The sequence below is a fragment of the Chiloscyllium plagiosum genome, chromosome 7 (genome assembly GCF_004010195.1).
Source record: "Chiloscyllium plagiosum isolate BGI_BamShark_2017 chromosome 7, ASM401019v2, whole genome shotgun sequence".
Taxonomy (NCBI): domain Eukaryota; kingdom Metazoa; phylum Chordata; class Chondrichthyes; order Orectolobiformes; family Hemiscylliidae; genus Chiloscyllium; species Chiloscyllium plagiosum.
This window is the reverse complement of record NC_057716.1, coordinates 43,157,040-43,172,302: the sequence shown is the minus strand read 5'-3', so window position 1 is coordinate 43,172,302 and position 15,263 is coordinate 43,157,040. Positions and strand designations below refer to the sequence as shown.

Sequence of the window (15,263 nt, the reverse complement as noted above, 5' to 3'; positions counted from 1 at the left end):
CCCACACTCTCCCCCACAAGCCCCCCCCAACACAGCTAACCCTTAGTGCCCGTCTCCAAGCTCATCTTCCTTCTTGCCCATTTCCTGTGCATACCCCATCCCTCATCCAAACCCCACACAAGCCCTGCCCAACACTTGGGCTGCACATACCCCTCTCACTCTCCTGACTCCTACACCATGTTTCACTATACTGTTCTTCACACCAAGGAGTTCCTCGCACCTCACTCACCCAAGTTCCTAATTGTCGGCCATTTATTCCCAACTGCCACCTATCTGACCACCTCCCCAACTCCAGGGAATAGCAGCAGGAAAACAATGTAATTGAGGCCATAAACTCCACCTAGGCAGCTATGGAAACTAGAAGCAAGAGTAAGCCATTCAGCCCTGCAAGGCAGCTGATCACAACTAATCCTCTATCTCAAATCCATATTGCCACATTCTCCCCATACCCCTTGATGCCATTAACATCCATCTCTTTCTTGAATACATTCAATGATTTTGGGGGGGGGGGGGTCTCCACACTTTTTTTATGGTAGAGAATTCCACAGATTCACTAACCTTTGATGAAAATATGTTTCCTCATCTGAGTCCTAAAAGGCCTACTCCATGGTCCCTGGTTATACACTCCACAACCAATTAAAATATCCTCACTGCAACAATGGATTTGGAATTGGCGGTGTGATACAGATCATAAGTCCATAGATACATGAGAATTCTGCCTTCTATTGTCCTCAATAAAGTGAATGACTTCACTTTTCCACTTTATATTACATCTGACATGTTCTTACTCATTCACTTGTTGTCTCAAAGCCTACTTTCCCCCATAACTTTGTACTGTCAGTAAACATGGATACATTAAATTCACTCCCCTCACCTACATCATTGATATGAATTATGAATAATTGAGCCCAAGCTCAAACCCTATGATATCCCTGCTAGTTACAGCTTGCAAACCTGAAAATGATTCACTTATTCATACGCTGTTGAGGTTCATTAGCCAATTCTCAATTGATGCTAAATAACAACTCCAAGAGTGCAACACATTATAATGTGTCAGGCACACCACTGAATACTTTTCTGATAATCCAAATGTGTTGGGCCCACCTTATCCACCTTTTACTTGCAACCAAGAACAACTTTCAACAGATCTGTCAAATGGGACATCCCTTTCATAAATCTGACAGCATTCTACTACAATGTGTCCAGTGATTGTTTGGCAGTACCATGGGAAGCAGTGGTTTGGAAATAATGTGAAATAGTGGATCCAGAACAATGTGGCCACTTCCCCAGCTGATCTCAAACCCTAAAGAAATGCTGCTTAATAAAACGTAAAGTCACCATAGTCCCAGAGGCCGCTCTCTGCAAGAGATGACTGATAATAAGTTTAACCAGACGGTCGCCATGTCTTAGATGAACTTGAGGGGACGGGACTTTCATGCTAAATCGAACTTGCGCTGTTCGCATAACTCTGTGACGTAAAGCAGCTGCCCAATTATCTGAGCCCAGTCATCCAGGACAGAGTAGACGTTGGGAAGATGTTTCCATTGGCTGGAGAGATGAGGACTGGGAGCACATCCATAAAACAAAAGGAAGACCCTTTCGAGCAGAGATTAGGAGAAACGTCTTCAGCCAGAGAGTGGTGAATCTGTGGTGAAGACTCAATGGGCTAAGTGGCCTAATTTCTGCTCTAATGTCTTATGGAGCTAACCTACACCCCCTCCCCCCCCCTCCCTTAGATGCTGCTCAGTGTTACTTTTTCTTCCTTCCCACTCTCCTCCTCCCCCCCCCCACTTAAAACCAGTCAATTCAAAAAACACAGTAACTAGGAAAGGGCTTTAAAGCTACTTAAAGTATTTCTTTTAAATCAGGGGTACTTTTGCAATGACATGTTATGCAATCTGTTTCACATTGCCCAAATTTGGTTGCTTAATTTATAATGATATATACAGTAAGAAATAAAAGGGAAAATGCACTGATCAATTCAACAGGGTTGAGCCTTCTTGCTTCTGATAGCTTAAGATAGTTCACACAGCTGATGGTATTCCTCGATGTTCAACTACTGAAATATCCCCCATCACATAGAGATGGATGTCAAGAGAACCAGAGAGAGGAGAGATCACATAGGAAGTATCAGCCAAACAAGTGAATCAGATTAGATTTTAAAAAATGAAAGCATTTAGAAAAGTATACAGCTATGAATAAAAAATGACAGCAAGCAACTAAAACTCACTTGAAGTGAGTTCTACGAGACAAGACAACCAATTAAATAAACTTAGTTTATACAAGATGTGCATGTGATGCAACTTAGGTCTACAGGTACAACACTACATTATTGTGGAATATCTTTGCAACAAATATCTATGTAGCTTTCAGAATCTAATGCAATATCTGTGGAAAATTACAGCTTTAAAATACAGAAGGGAGCCATGGGTGGGCATAGCAATAGGATTTGACAAACCTGTGCAGCTCACTTCTCCCACTGTTGCTCTGAAGATAAAATTCGGCAGATGAGATTGACCCTCAGATTTCACAAGTTCATATTGGAGGGATTGACCACTCTTTGTGCAATATTCCTGCAGTTGGCTGATAGGAGTCTTCCCAGGACGTGCAGCAATCACTTGATCCAAACTAGGCATTGAAATACACAGAATTGAAAGATAGAGAAGTATTCCAAAAATAAAAGTTATCCCAATCATAGTGAATTTAAGAATTACTTAAGCACACTTGGTAACTATTTAAAATTGGGCTCTAAAATATACTAATTAAATTTCCATTAACTCTCACTACTCTGGAACACAAACAAACCCTCAAACTATGAGACAAAGAAGTGAAGACTGACTTTTTCAAAAAACAAATCTCACCATTTTTCAACAGAGGTGGCCAGTAACACAAAGAAGAAAATAAAATTAAAAAGGGAGAGTAGCAAGGTCAAGGCATTGTTCTAAATAATTTTACATTAAATATATACTTTTGTACAACATATTAACAGCTGTGGTTGGTTGCTAGCAGCAACTAAACCACCACTGCACTGACAATATCTCTTTCCTGGATTAGTGGTGCTGGAAGAGCACAGCAATTCAGGCAGCCTCCGAAGAGCAGATTTTACTGCTCTTCGGATACTGCCTGAACTGCTGTGCTCTTCCAGCACCACTAATCCAGAATCTGGTTTCCAGCATCTGCAGTCATTGTTTTTACCTAATATCTCTTTCCTATGCAGTTTTGGGGATTGAAACTGGGATGCCTGGACACTCCTCATATGCTTAAATCCTAACCTATGCTGAAGTTTCAATAGTGCCACACTTTTCATTGCATGGCTTGGACATCTAGGAGGTACAGTTTCAAGTTGCAGACAATGTAAAAACTGGCTGTGTGCCTGATGGTCAGGAAGAGAATATAAACTGCAGGAAGTTATTAATGGACAGGTCAGGTGGACGGAGAAATGGCAAGTGGAATTCAATCCTGAGAAGCGATGCAATACACTTGGGAGGGTTAAACATCACAACTCTCAGGTACCAGGCTGGAAATCAACCCCTATTATTCCCGGAGTCATCACAAAAGTTAAAGACTTTAGAAGTAAGTACACAAAAATCCCCAATTCAAATCCAAGTTAACAGAAAATACAGATTGGATTTCTGTACTTTTTATTTATTAGAATTACTATTTATTACGAATAATTAGACAGTTATAAACCATCAGAATATCACTAATTAAAACAATAATCTCATCAACTACCCTTGCACACAGACAGGCAACAGACATATAGACAGAGTACAAACACATGGAAAAGGGAAAAGAAATTGGAAAGACAGTTTAGTAGTTTGCGTCTACAAGGTCTGTTGAGCTGTTTCTTGATAATCCAAACGTTTTTTCCTGGCTTTCCTTTTACAAACTAATTTGCAAGAGGCATATGTAGCTGGTTCACTTGTAAAAGTTCTCTGATTTATCAATTAAAAGTCACAATTTCCAGTAACTGCTGAAGTAAAGTTTAACTGGTTTCCTTTGGGTTTAAAGTGAGTTGTGATTGCTGAGACCATTTCTGAGCTGGAGGATATCAAATCCCCTCTGTATAACTCCATCATAATAATGGCAAATATTCCACAAACCTTCTCAACCATCTATCTACCTCCCAGTCCTGCTGCCTTTAAGGATCTACAGACATGCACATCACAGTCCTCCTAATCGTCTGTACCACAGAGGTCCTGGCATGCAGCACATTCTCCCTTACATTCTTAGTGCTCCCAAAATGCATCACCTCAAATGTTTCAGGATTAAATTCCATTTGTCACTGTTCAGCTCATCTGACCAGCCCTTCCAAATCAACCTGTAGTCTACAGCTCTCCTCCTATTTGCCACACAACTAATTTGTCATTTGCAAACTTATTAATAACTTTATGCTCATGTAGATCAATAATGTACTCTACATATAGCAAAGGACCCAGCACCAAACCCTTTTCAATCACAAAAACTTCCTTCAACCATCACTTTCTGCTTCCTGCCATGAAGCCAATTTTAGATCCAATTTGCCAAATTGCCCTGGATACCATGGGTAAGCTTCTTAACCAGACTGTCATGTAAGAGGTTCTCAGGGGCTTTACTGAAGTCCACATGGATTACATAAAGTGCACTACTCTCACCTACATATCTAGTCACCTGCTCAAAAAATTCAATTACATGTGTTAGACATTATTGCCTATGCTGACTATCTTTGATTAATCAATACCTCTCCACGTCGAGATGATTTTCCAATAATTCCATACCACTGACATTAGGCTTGGTGGCCTGCAGCTTGGTTTATCCCTACCAGCCATCTTGAATAATGGTACCATGTTAGCCATCCTCCACTCCTCTAGCCAATGAGGATTTGAAAATTAATGTCAGAGTCCCTTCAATCTCTTCCATTACCTTTCAAAGGAATCCAGGCTACATCTCACCTGGGCTTGGACATGTATCCCTTTCAAGTCCACTAAAACCTCCTCCCTCTCAATGATAATCTGTTCAAGTATATCACAATACCCCTCCCAATTTCTATACCTACATCATCATCTTTCTCTATAATGAATAAATACAAAGTACTTATTTAAAACTTCAGCTATGTCTTCCAGCTCACCAAACCTCTTTGGTCCCTAGTGTGTCCTTTCCTTGGTTATTGTCTGATCTTTAAAATACAAAATGCCTTTGGATTTTCCTTAATGTTTGTTCATGCCCTGTGTTTACTTGCCTGATTCTTTTTTGAAGTAACCCTGCACTTTCTATGCTCTTTAGGGCATGCACTGATATGGGCCCTCTGTATATCTGCCATAAGACCTTAAGATGCAGGATAAGTAAGCCATTCAGCCCATCAAGTCCCTCAATATCCAGGATTCTCTGGACTCAGTGATCCCAGTTTTTACCTTTACAGATATGTTTGGTATGCATTCTCACTACTACTTTTTTGAATGGCTCCTACTGCTCTGATGTGCAAGTGGCTGCTCACTCCCCACTTTGGACATATCTGTCTTGATTAAAATTGGCCCTCCCCCAGATCAGAACCTTAAGTATTACCAAACAATGGTAATCATCACTGGACTGTTCCCCACTAACACATCCATCATTTTCCTGCTTTATTCCCTAAAATCAGGTCAGGAGTAGCACTTTCAGCACTGTGTCTGCTGGCTTAAAAAGCACTCCAGGGCACACTAAGAATTTCAACTCTTCAAGCCTTTCACATGATCCCAGCTAATCTTGCAGTAGTTGAAATCCCCTACTATGATTACTCTAGTGTTTATGACACATTTGAGATTCACCTCCATACCTGTTTTTCTATCCCTCATTATTGTGCTTGGTAGGCAGGATCTATAATATACCACCCATTTTGTTTTTAAATTCTACCCATATGGAATCGATTGAGTAACTTTTGTGCAACAATTGACTCCTTGACCGATAGTGCGCACACCACCTTTCTATCACAACTCAAATTCCTGCACCCCACATTACTGAGGCGCCAGTCCTGTCCCTCCCTCAACCGTGTCTCTTTGAGAGCAGGATTTTATCCCCCAAGAATCAAACAGCACCCTCAACCCATCTCCCTCAGCTGCAAGACCCCGTGCATTAACGATTAATGCCATCCAGAATCTCCATGCTCCCTTGCGCCTTGACCATATTTGGAAGCCCTTTCCTGATGAAGGGCTCTTGCCCGAAACGTCCATTTTCCTGGTCCTCTGGTGCTGCCTGACCTGCTGTGCTTTTCCAGCACCACACTCTCGACCCATATTTGGAAGCAACCAAAGCAAAAGCTTCGCGCTGCAGCGATATCAGAGACCAGTAAGGAGCGTGGGGGAGGGGGAATGTCCCCTGACTGTGGGTTTGAGATGTGCAGGTTGAAGGCGGGCCAGGTACTGAGTGGGTGTGTGCCCACACACTGCAGTGGGAGCAGGTGAGGACAGCACACGGCTCCCTGCTCCTCTTCCTCCGCCGCCAACCCGACTCACGCGGATGATAGGCCATGCACACCCCACCGCTGCCGCCTCTCTCTCTCGCTCGCTCACTCACTCACTCACTCACCTGGTGCATCCAGAGCTCCTTTTGGACGCGGCTGTAAACCTTTCCTCGGACATGCCGGTCCCGGCGGAGTAGGATTGTAGCCGCGCGGAAAAGGTGCTCTGGAGTCAAACCCCCGCTCCCGGTCCCGGTCCACACGCAAACTGCTTCCGGCGGAAGGCGGCCAATAGCCGCAGCGCACGTCGGGAATTGTAGTCTTTGAACGCAAAGGCCTGGGGGGATCTCTACGACGTCATCGAGCGTGATATCGATCGTCATCACTCGTGAAGTCCGCTCGGCGTCACAATGTCCTAGAGAGCTCAGCCAGCACGTGGTCCAGGAACCCAGCTTTACAGCACTGTCCAGTTGTGACTGTAAGACTTTGCAGAAACCTTAACTGGACATATGGACAGCAACAACAAGAGAAAATCCCTGGAAAAATCATAAATTGCACTTAGCGCGCAGAACAGCACAGAGACAGGCCCTTTGGCCCAAACTGGACCATGCGGACCAAAATGTCCACACTGACCCCATTTGCCTGCACTTGGCCTATATTCTTCTAATCCTTGCCTCTCAACGTATTTGTCCAAATGCCTTTCAAATGTTAATGTACCCGCCTCAACCACTTCCACTGTCAGTTCATTCCATATGTGTTCCACTCTCTGTGTAAAAACGTTGCCCCTCAGGTTCCATTTTCTTCTTTCAACTTTAACCTTAAACTGATGCTCTCTAGTAGTTGATTCCTAAAGCCTGGGAAGAAGACCCCCCCCATCCATGCCTCATGATTTTATACATCTCTGTAAGGAGCCTCCCTCAGTCTTTTTCATTCTAAAGAAAAAAGAGCTAGCTTGTTCTACTCTCCCTATAACTCAGACCATTGAGTCCTGACAACATCCTTGTAAGTTTCTTCAGCACTTTTTCCAGTTTAATAACATATTTCATAAAACAAGGTGACCAACACTGAACACAATATTCCAAGTGCGGCCTCATCAATGTTCTGTATAATGCAACATAACTTCCCAACATCTCTATTCAATGACTTGACTGATAAAGGCCAGTGCGTCAAACGCCTTCTTCATTACCCTGTCTACCTGTGACTCTACTTTCAGAGAACGGTGAACCTGAACTCCAAGTTCCCTCTGTTCCACTACACTCCTTAAGGCCCTTCCATTCACCATGAAACTCCTACCTTGATTTGACTTTACAAAATGCAAGACCTCATATGTATCTATGTTAAACTCTATTTGCCATTTCTTGGCTCACTTCATCAGCTGATTAAGGCCCTACTGCAATTTCTGACAACCTTCCTCACTATCCACAATGCCACTGATTTTAGTGTCATCAGCAAACTTACTAATCATGCCTTGACATTCTCATCCAAGATGTGGAGATGTGGGTGTTGAACCGGGGTGGACAAAGTTAAAACTCACGCGATACCAGGACGACAACAGATTTATTTGGAAGCACAAACTTTCGGAGAGCTGTTCCTTCATCAAGTAGCTAGTGGGATAAGTTCATAGGACTCAGAATTTAGAGTAAAAGGTCAAAGTCTCATACAACTGATGCAATGTATTGAACAAACCTAGATTGCTGTTAAGTCTTTAATCACTCAGAATGGGGTTGCAGGTTTCGATTCACTATTATGTAAATCCCAGAATTACACAAACATAATCACTTTGGTCCTTGAGGGGCTCGATTCTCACTTTAGTTATTCGTTTTCCTTTAATATACTTAAAGTGCCTCTTAGATTCACCCTAATCTTCTCAGCCAAGGCTATCTCATGACCCCTTTTTGCACTCCTGATTTCCTTCTTCAGTAAACATCTGTATTCACTGTACACCTCTAGGGATTCCCTTGATCCCAGCTGCCTGTATCTGAGTCATGTTTTCTGGTCAAAACCTCAATATCTCTTGTCATCCATGGTTCTCTATTCCTGCTAATCTTGCCCTTCTTCCTCACAGGAACATATAAACCTTGAACTCTAGCTATCTCACTTTTAAAAGCCTCCCACTTGCCAGAGATCCAGTTGTCTGCAAATTAACCTCTGCAAGCTCTTGTCTAATTCCATGAAAATTCACCTTGCCCCAATTTAGAACTTGAATCTGTGGACCAGTTTTGTCCACCTCCGTAACAATTTTAAAATTAATAGAACTATGGTCATTGATCGCAAAGTCCTCCCCACTGTCACCTTCGTCACCTGTCCTGCCCTATTTCTCAAGAGTAGGTCAAGTTTTTCATTTATCTGCCCTTACATAAGGAGCAGATCACATTGAGTGGTGGAGCATGCTTTTAGCAGCGAAAAGCTGACTTTATGTTCGGGTAATGCAGGAAGGTGGAACTCAGGCAGGGTATCAGCCACGACTGTATTGAGAGCGAGCTCAAATGGCCAATGACCCATTTCTACTCCTTACATTATTTTTCACAACCTTAGAAATGTTTGCAGCTTCCTTTGTGGTCCAGTGGTTTTGATTCGGCCTTCACTGCTGCAGCCTGGGTATGCTTCCCGCTCAGATAATGACAGTTTATTGATAATGGCTGCTTGGTTTCATTTTCATTTTTCAATTTTTTTGTCTTGGAGCTTGTGATGCTAAAATCATTTCAGTTTGAGGACTGTTGCCATTATTTTGTGTAGTTAGCATGTTGTTGCATGCTTTTAATCATGCACTGCTGTTCTTCCTAGTTTCCAAGGAAACCTTAAATAAAACATTTAAATCGAGTTCTTGGGTCTTTTCTGACCCCATGATCCACCTCCTAGCAGGTCTGCACCTAATGTGAATCCTTTCTGAGTGAGAGAAACCATGACTACTTCCCCATCAGTTCTCTGAGACCCAAACTGTATATTGAAGATCAGCTAATTGCCTTTGTGCAAATTGCCTGCTCATCTTTGGACATGGAGGGATAGAGTAAGATGCTGCTGCTTCCTCCACCTGTTCTTTGCCAGACATGGGCGGGGTTACATTTGGCCCGGTATATGTAGCTTTCTCACCTTTATTTTATTTCCTCTGACCAGCTCATGTATTAAACAACATAGAATCATAGAAACACTATAGTATGGAAGCAGGCCATTTGGCCCAACAAGTCCACACCGACCCTCCGAAGAGCATCCCACCCAGACTCACCTCCCACCCTTTGCGTGTAAACCTCCATTTCCCATGGTTAATCAACCTAGCCTGCAGATATGACAAACACAATCTCATTAATTAAAACATAAACTCTGGAGTAAAACTGTTTTGCTTCTCCCATCTTAAAGGTAAACCAATATAATTACGTAGTTGGTTTTGTGAGCATTGACAGGCTGTTTAATTTTGAACAAGTCAGAACTCTATAAAACTATATCTGAAAATGCTGAAAAAATTCAAATCCTTCCAATTAGCATTCCTGCATTCTCTCTCAACAGTCAGCGGGTCACATGTCACAGTCTTAACATTTCTAGTGTGCAGTGCAGTGAATGCATCAGGTTTCTCAGGAAAAATTCTGTCTTGATCTGGAGTCCTGCAGGCAAATTCTTCCTAAAACTGAATATGTGATTTTGTGAGCTAGACAAAGGCTAATAGAAAACACAGACCAGGTTTCTGTAAGTAGATTTCAGCCACAGGTTAACAACCAGAAACTATCAATGTATAATTCTACCAGTAAATTAGATTAGGTTCCCTACAGTGTGGAAACAGGTCCTTTAGCCCAACAAGTCCACACCGACCCGCTGAAGTGTAACCCACCTCCCTCTGACTAATGCACCTAACACTATGGGCAATTTCGCACAGCCAATTCACCTAACCTGCACATCTTTAGACCAAGGGAGGAAACCAGAGCACCCAGAGGAAACTCACACAGACACATGGAGAACGTGCAAACTCCACACAGACAGATGCCCAAGGCTGGAATTGAACCTGGGACCCTGGTGCTGCGAGGCTGCAGTGCTAACCACTGCACCACCCATGCTATCTTCTTCAGATTTGCAGGAAACACAGGCAATTAGTATACTGACTGCAACATCTTTTAGTTACTAATTAAAGACCAGAGCTTAAAGCAACTGGTGAGGGAAAATTAACAGGCTTTCTTCAAGCTTTAGGTATTCTATTTGCCCTGACAACAGTCCAAAGCCTTCTGCAAGTATCATTCACATCCACAAGCTGACCAGCTACTCAGGAGTCAATCATATAGTGGTCAGGCTGATGATTTTTGTCATCCACAAGTGGTCACAACTCCACAAACCAATCGGCAATCTCTTGGCAGCGAGTCCCCTACTACCAGGCGGCCTGCAATCAGTAGCACCCCCTCCCCCCCAATCCCGACCACATCCTGCTCAACCAAAGGAACAGTATAAACATGAATTACAATGAGTCTCAGTAACTTTTTAAAAGCACAGTAATTTCTTTTACAATACTTGGTTTTAAAATAGTCCTTTTCCCATTTACATTCACAATCAAACATGCAGAAAAATAAGAAGATACAGTCTTTATGGATTGTATAGGCAGTGCTCAAACTACTTGAAAATGAGTGAGCATTATGCCTTTCAAAGGAAGCATCACTTGCACGTGCTGGTGGGTGCAGTTCTAACAGCATTCGTGGCTGTGTTACTGTAATACTAAAAGTGACAGTTCCCCCTAATCTCTGTGCCTCAGATCCTCGGCAGGAAGTCTGTGTGGAATCTTAATCTCAACTGCATCAAAGTGGTGACAGAAGTTTTGTTCAGGAGGGTAAGGAGATAACCAGGCTGACAGAGGTTTTGAGGTTCTCATGGGCTTCTCAGTAACACAAGGGGCCATTGACTGCACTCATGTCGGTATCAAAGCATTCACAGGCCCATCAGGGTTGTCTGGAATTTTAAAAGGGTTTCACTTTCTCAGTTGGTATGTGATTACTGTAAGTGCATCGTGTGTGCACTGTTTCCTGGGCTGGGAGTTGTCTTGATGCCAGCACCCTGAAACATTTCCAAGTACCACGCTGTTCACAATCCCTGAAATACAGGAAAGATGGTTGGTTCAAGACAAAGGTTACCCATTGAAAAGTTGGCTAATAATTCCCACCAGGCATCCTTATGTTCCTGCAGATAAGAGAGTTTCAATACACAGTATGCATACACAAGAGCAATTTGAGGACAATAGGCCTCTAAAGGTGAGACTTTGTTGCCTTAATTGATCTACAGGAGTCTTGTAATATGCAAGAGATCAACTGTTACTTATTGTTGCCATGTGCTATTCTCTACATGGTGTCACTCTGTTGAAGCTGAAGATCATTGAGGATGAGGACATGCCAGGCATTGGCAGATGAACAAACCTATCTTGACTTTAAGGAGGACTATGAGGAGCACCATGTTGATGTGAAACAACGTGAGACAACATGAAACAAGCAAATTCTGGAGGCAAGGGAGGCACTGGTCATCAGATAATTCTATTAAGGCTTCATGTGCCTCTCACACACTGGCATGGATATACCGTATGGCGTGTGCTCAACCCTGCATAGAACATTCTGAGGACTCATCTCAACACACATTTTTCACAATGACCTCTGAATTTCACTGTGGGGAGGTCAGTGTTTTGCAGCCCGTTTTAAACAAATCTGCAATTCAATCATTTGTATCCAGCAAACAGATTAAGAAAATGAACAAATTAATAAAGAGCAGAAGAACAGCGCTAAGGTCAGTTTACACATCTAACATCACTGCTGGCCCTTGTGATCAGCGGCACTGGAGACAGGCTGCTGTTTCTAATACCACATTGATCTGCATGAGCTTGGCAATTGTCCTCTACCTGTGAGGACCTAGATATTATGAGTGAAAGTTATTCAGTGACAAGACCCTTCCCTCACCATTGCATCTTGAGGCATGGAAGTGGTGAATAAGGAACATGCTGACAGGAGCCCTCAGATGCAACCATTTGCCATTATCCATCAATGTGAGGTCTTCAAGGCCTTCCTTGGTTACTAGAGACGAAGCAACTACCATATCCATTTCTTGTACTGTCAGTGTCTAGGTGAGGGCATTGAGAATAGGAGTATTTTCAGCTCCAAATGTATAACCAGAAGTCACTTTGAGCTGTTGAGTGAATCTGTCTATAAGAGTTGCCAATCTCTTGCAGGAGGAAGCGGTGTATTCTAAAGGGCATGTGATCACCAGACTCCTGGCCAAAATACTCTCCACTGTCTATCCCAGGGCATGAATATCATCTGAAAGCTCCAGGAGCTATTCACATACCTGACTGTTAAGCATCCAACATCTTCCCTCTCACAGATGAGTCCAGAGACTCGTCATCTGTCAGGGATATAATCAAAAACGATAATACAAATGGAGCAAATTGTTGATTCAAACAAGATGATGGGTTTATTATACAAGTGTACACAAGGGAGACAACGTTCTGAGAGACTGCTCCCCCAGTCATAATGTAAATGACATCTTTATACATCTTTCATTCTCATTGGTCACATTGACTTCTCAAACATTATATGTGCAATGGCTAGTGTTCCACAACTCCCAGACAGTGGAGAAAGTGAGGACTGCAGATGCTGGAGATCACAGCTGAAAATGTGTTGCTGGAAAAGCGCAGCAGGTCAGGCAGCATCCTAGGAGCCCTTCCTGAAGAAGGGCTCATGCCTGAAACGTCGATTCTCCTGCTCCTTGGATGCTGCCTGACCTGCTGCGCTTTTCCAGCAACACACTTTCAACTCCCAGACAGTGCCTGCTTAGTGCATTGAAAAGCCAAACACTCTTATTCTGGTGCATATTTGTCAATGCTAGGCCTCTATATCTTGCTTATTGAGCTCCTGATGGTTTTTATTCCATAACAATGGCACCCCTACTGTTTCATTCAGCACCTCATATCAACTTACCTAGACAATCATCTCATTTCCATGTTAAAATTGAGTGTTGACTGTATAATATCAACAGGATCCCTCCTCCATTTGTGTTGCAGAGACACCAGAATAAGAGTGTTTGGCTTTTCAATGCACTAAGCAGGCACTGTCTGGGAGTTGAAAATGTGTTGCTGGAAAAGCGCAGCAAGTCAGGCAGCATCCAAGGAGCCCTTCCTGAAGAAGGACTCTTGCCCGAAACGTCGATTCTCCTGCTCCTTGGATGCTGCCTGACCTGCTGCGCTTTTCCAGCAACACATTTTCAACTCCCAGACAATGCCTGCTTAGTGCATTGAAAAGCCAAATACTCTTATTCTGGTGCACATTTGTCAATGCTAGGCCTCTATATCTTGCTTATTGAGCTCCTGATGGTTTTTATTCCATAACAATGGCACCCCTACTGTTTCATTCAGCACCTCATATCAACTTACCTAGACAATCATCTCATTTCCATGTTAAAATTGAGTGTTGTCTGTATAATATCAACAGGGTCCCTCCTCCATTTGTGTTGCAGAGACTTATGTCACCATTCTATAACCAAATCCCTTCATTTGATTACATTGGTTCCTAGCATTTACAGGTATTCCAATCATGATGTCCCTTTGTGCATGTTAGGGTAATTATCTTACTATTCTGGAGAAAGTGAGGACTGCAGATGCTGGAGATCAGAGCTGAAAATGTGTTGCTGGAAAAGCGCAGCAGGTCAGGCAGCATCCAGGGAACAGGAGAATCGACGTTTCGGTCATAAGCCTTCTTAGCCTTCCTGAAGAAGGGCTTATGCCCAAAACGTCGATTCTCCTGTTCCCTGGATGCTGCCTGACCTGCTGCGCTTTTCCAGCAACACATTTTCAGCATCTTACTATTCTGTTTACTGTAGCTAGTCTGGTTCCAATGTTAAATTATTGAATTGAAATATACACATTCCTGTTCTGCTCATTATTTGTGTCTTTAGCTATGTCAAACATGTATTTATTTACTATGAATTTCTATATCTATTCATCTTCTACAACAATGAGCAACTCTTCTCACACAGTTCACCATAAAGGAGATGAGTATTTCTGCTAGTTTATCAGATATCATACTAAATATGTTTTCACAGAGCAAGACCGCAGTCGCTTTAACTCTCACAATTATTCTTCAATGTGGAATCTTTCACAGCTGGTAAGATTGATTGATTATTGATCAGTTATTGTCCAGACAATATTCTGGGCTTGAGGAACCTATAGTTTATTGGTCCTGCTTTATTTCATATGTTTTTACATAGTTACCAGTCTTAGCTTATCCCAGCAAATTTACTTTTGGATCACAGTTAGCTGCAAGTGATTTGGGTATCAGGAATATTAAAGCAACTTCAGCTGAGTCCTGAATTTGTACTCTAGTCTAATGTACTAGCTATCCAAGGTATTGTCATTTCAGATTGGGTCTTAAAGTATGGTCTTTGAGAAGCATTACAATCTTAGCCTTTGTTTTCTACAAACTTACAAATAGCATAGAAAACCTCAACTGAAGATTACATTTGGGAAAAGAGGCATTAACATTTTGAAATAAAAAGCCCCTCCTAAATATTAAACCATTTCACAAATTCCCAAATGAAAATAATCGGAAAAATTAGATTGTGTGATGTTTTAAAAAGATCAGAACTATAACCATCTAAAAGAAGGAGTAAACCTAGCAACTACAGGTCTACATAGAGTCATAGAGATGTACAGCATGGAAACAGACCCTTCAGTCCAACACGTCCATGCCGACCAGGTATCCCAACCCAATCTAGTCCCACCTGCCAGCACCCGGCACATATACCTCCAAACCCTTCTTATTCATATACCCATCCAAATGCCTCTTAAATGTTGCAATTGTACCAGCCTCCACCACTTCCTCTGGCAGCTCATTCCATACATGTA

The 15,263-nt window shown here is 42.5% G+C and overlaps 1 protein-coding gene across 2 annotated transcripts in view; it reads right to left on the bottom strand.

The window, feature by feature from the left end:
* LOC122551512 (interferon-inducible double-stranded RNA-dependent protein kinase activator A homolog A-like) overlaps positions 1-6,699 on the bottom strand; it is a 19,967-nt gene extending 13,268 nt beyond the window's left edge. Inside the window, exons 1-2 of one of the 2 annotated variants that reach the window (XM_043693520.1) lie at positions 6,541-6,699; positions 2,459-2,628 (exon numbers count right to left, since the gene is read on the bottom strand). In XM_043693520.1, the coding sequence (XP_043549455.1) occupies positions 2,459-2,628; positions 6,541-6,593 (223 nt within the window). In that variant the 5' untranslated portion in view covers positions 6,594-6,699. The remainder of the gene's footprint in view (positions 1-2,458; positions 2,629-6,540) is intronic. The other variant, XM_043693521.1, reaches the window with a different exon arrangement.
* Positions 6,700-15,263: the final 8,564 nt, after the last annotated feature.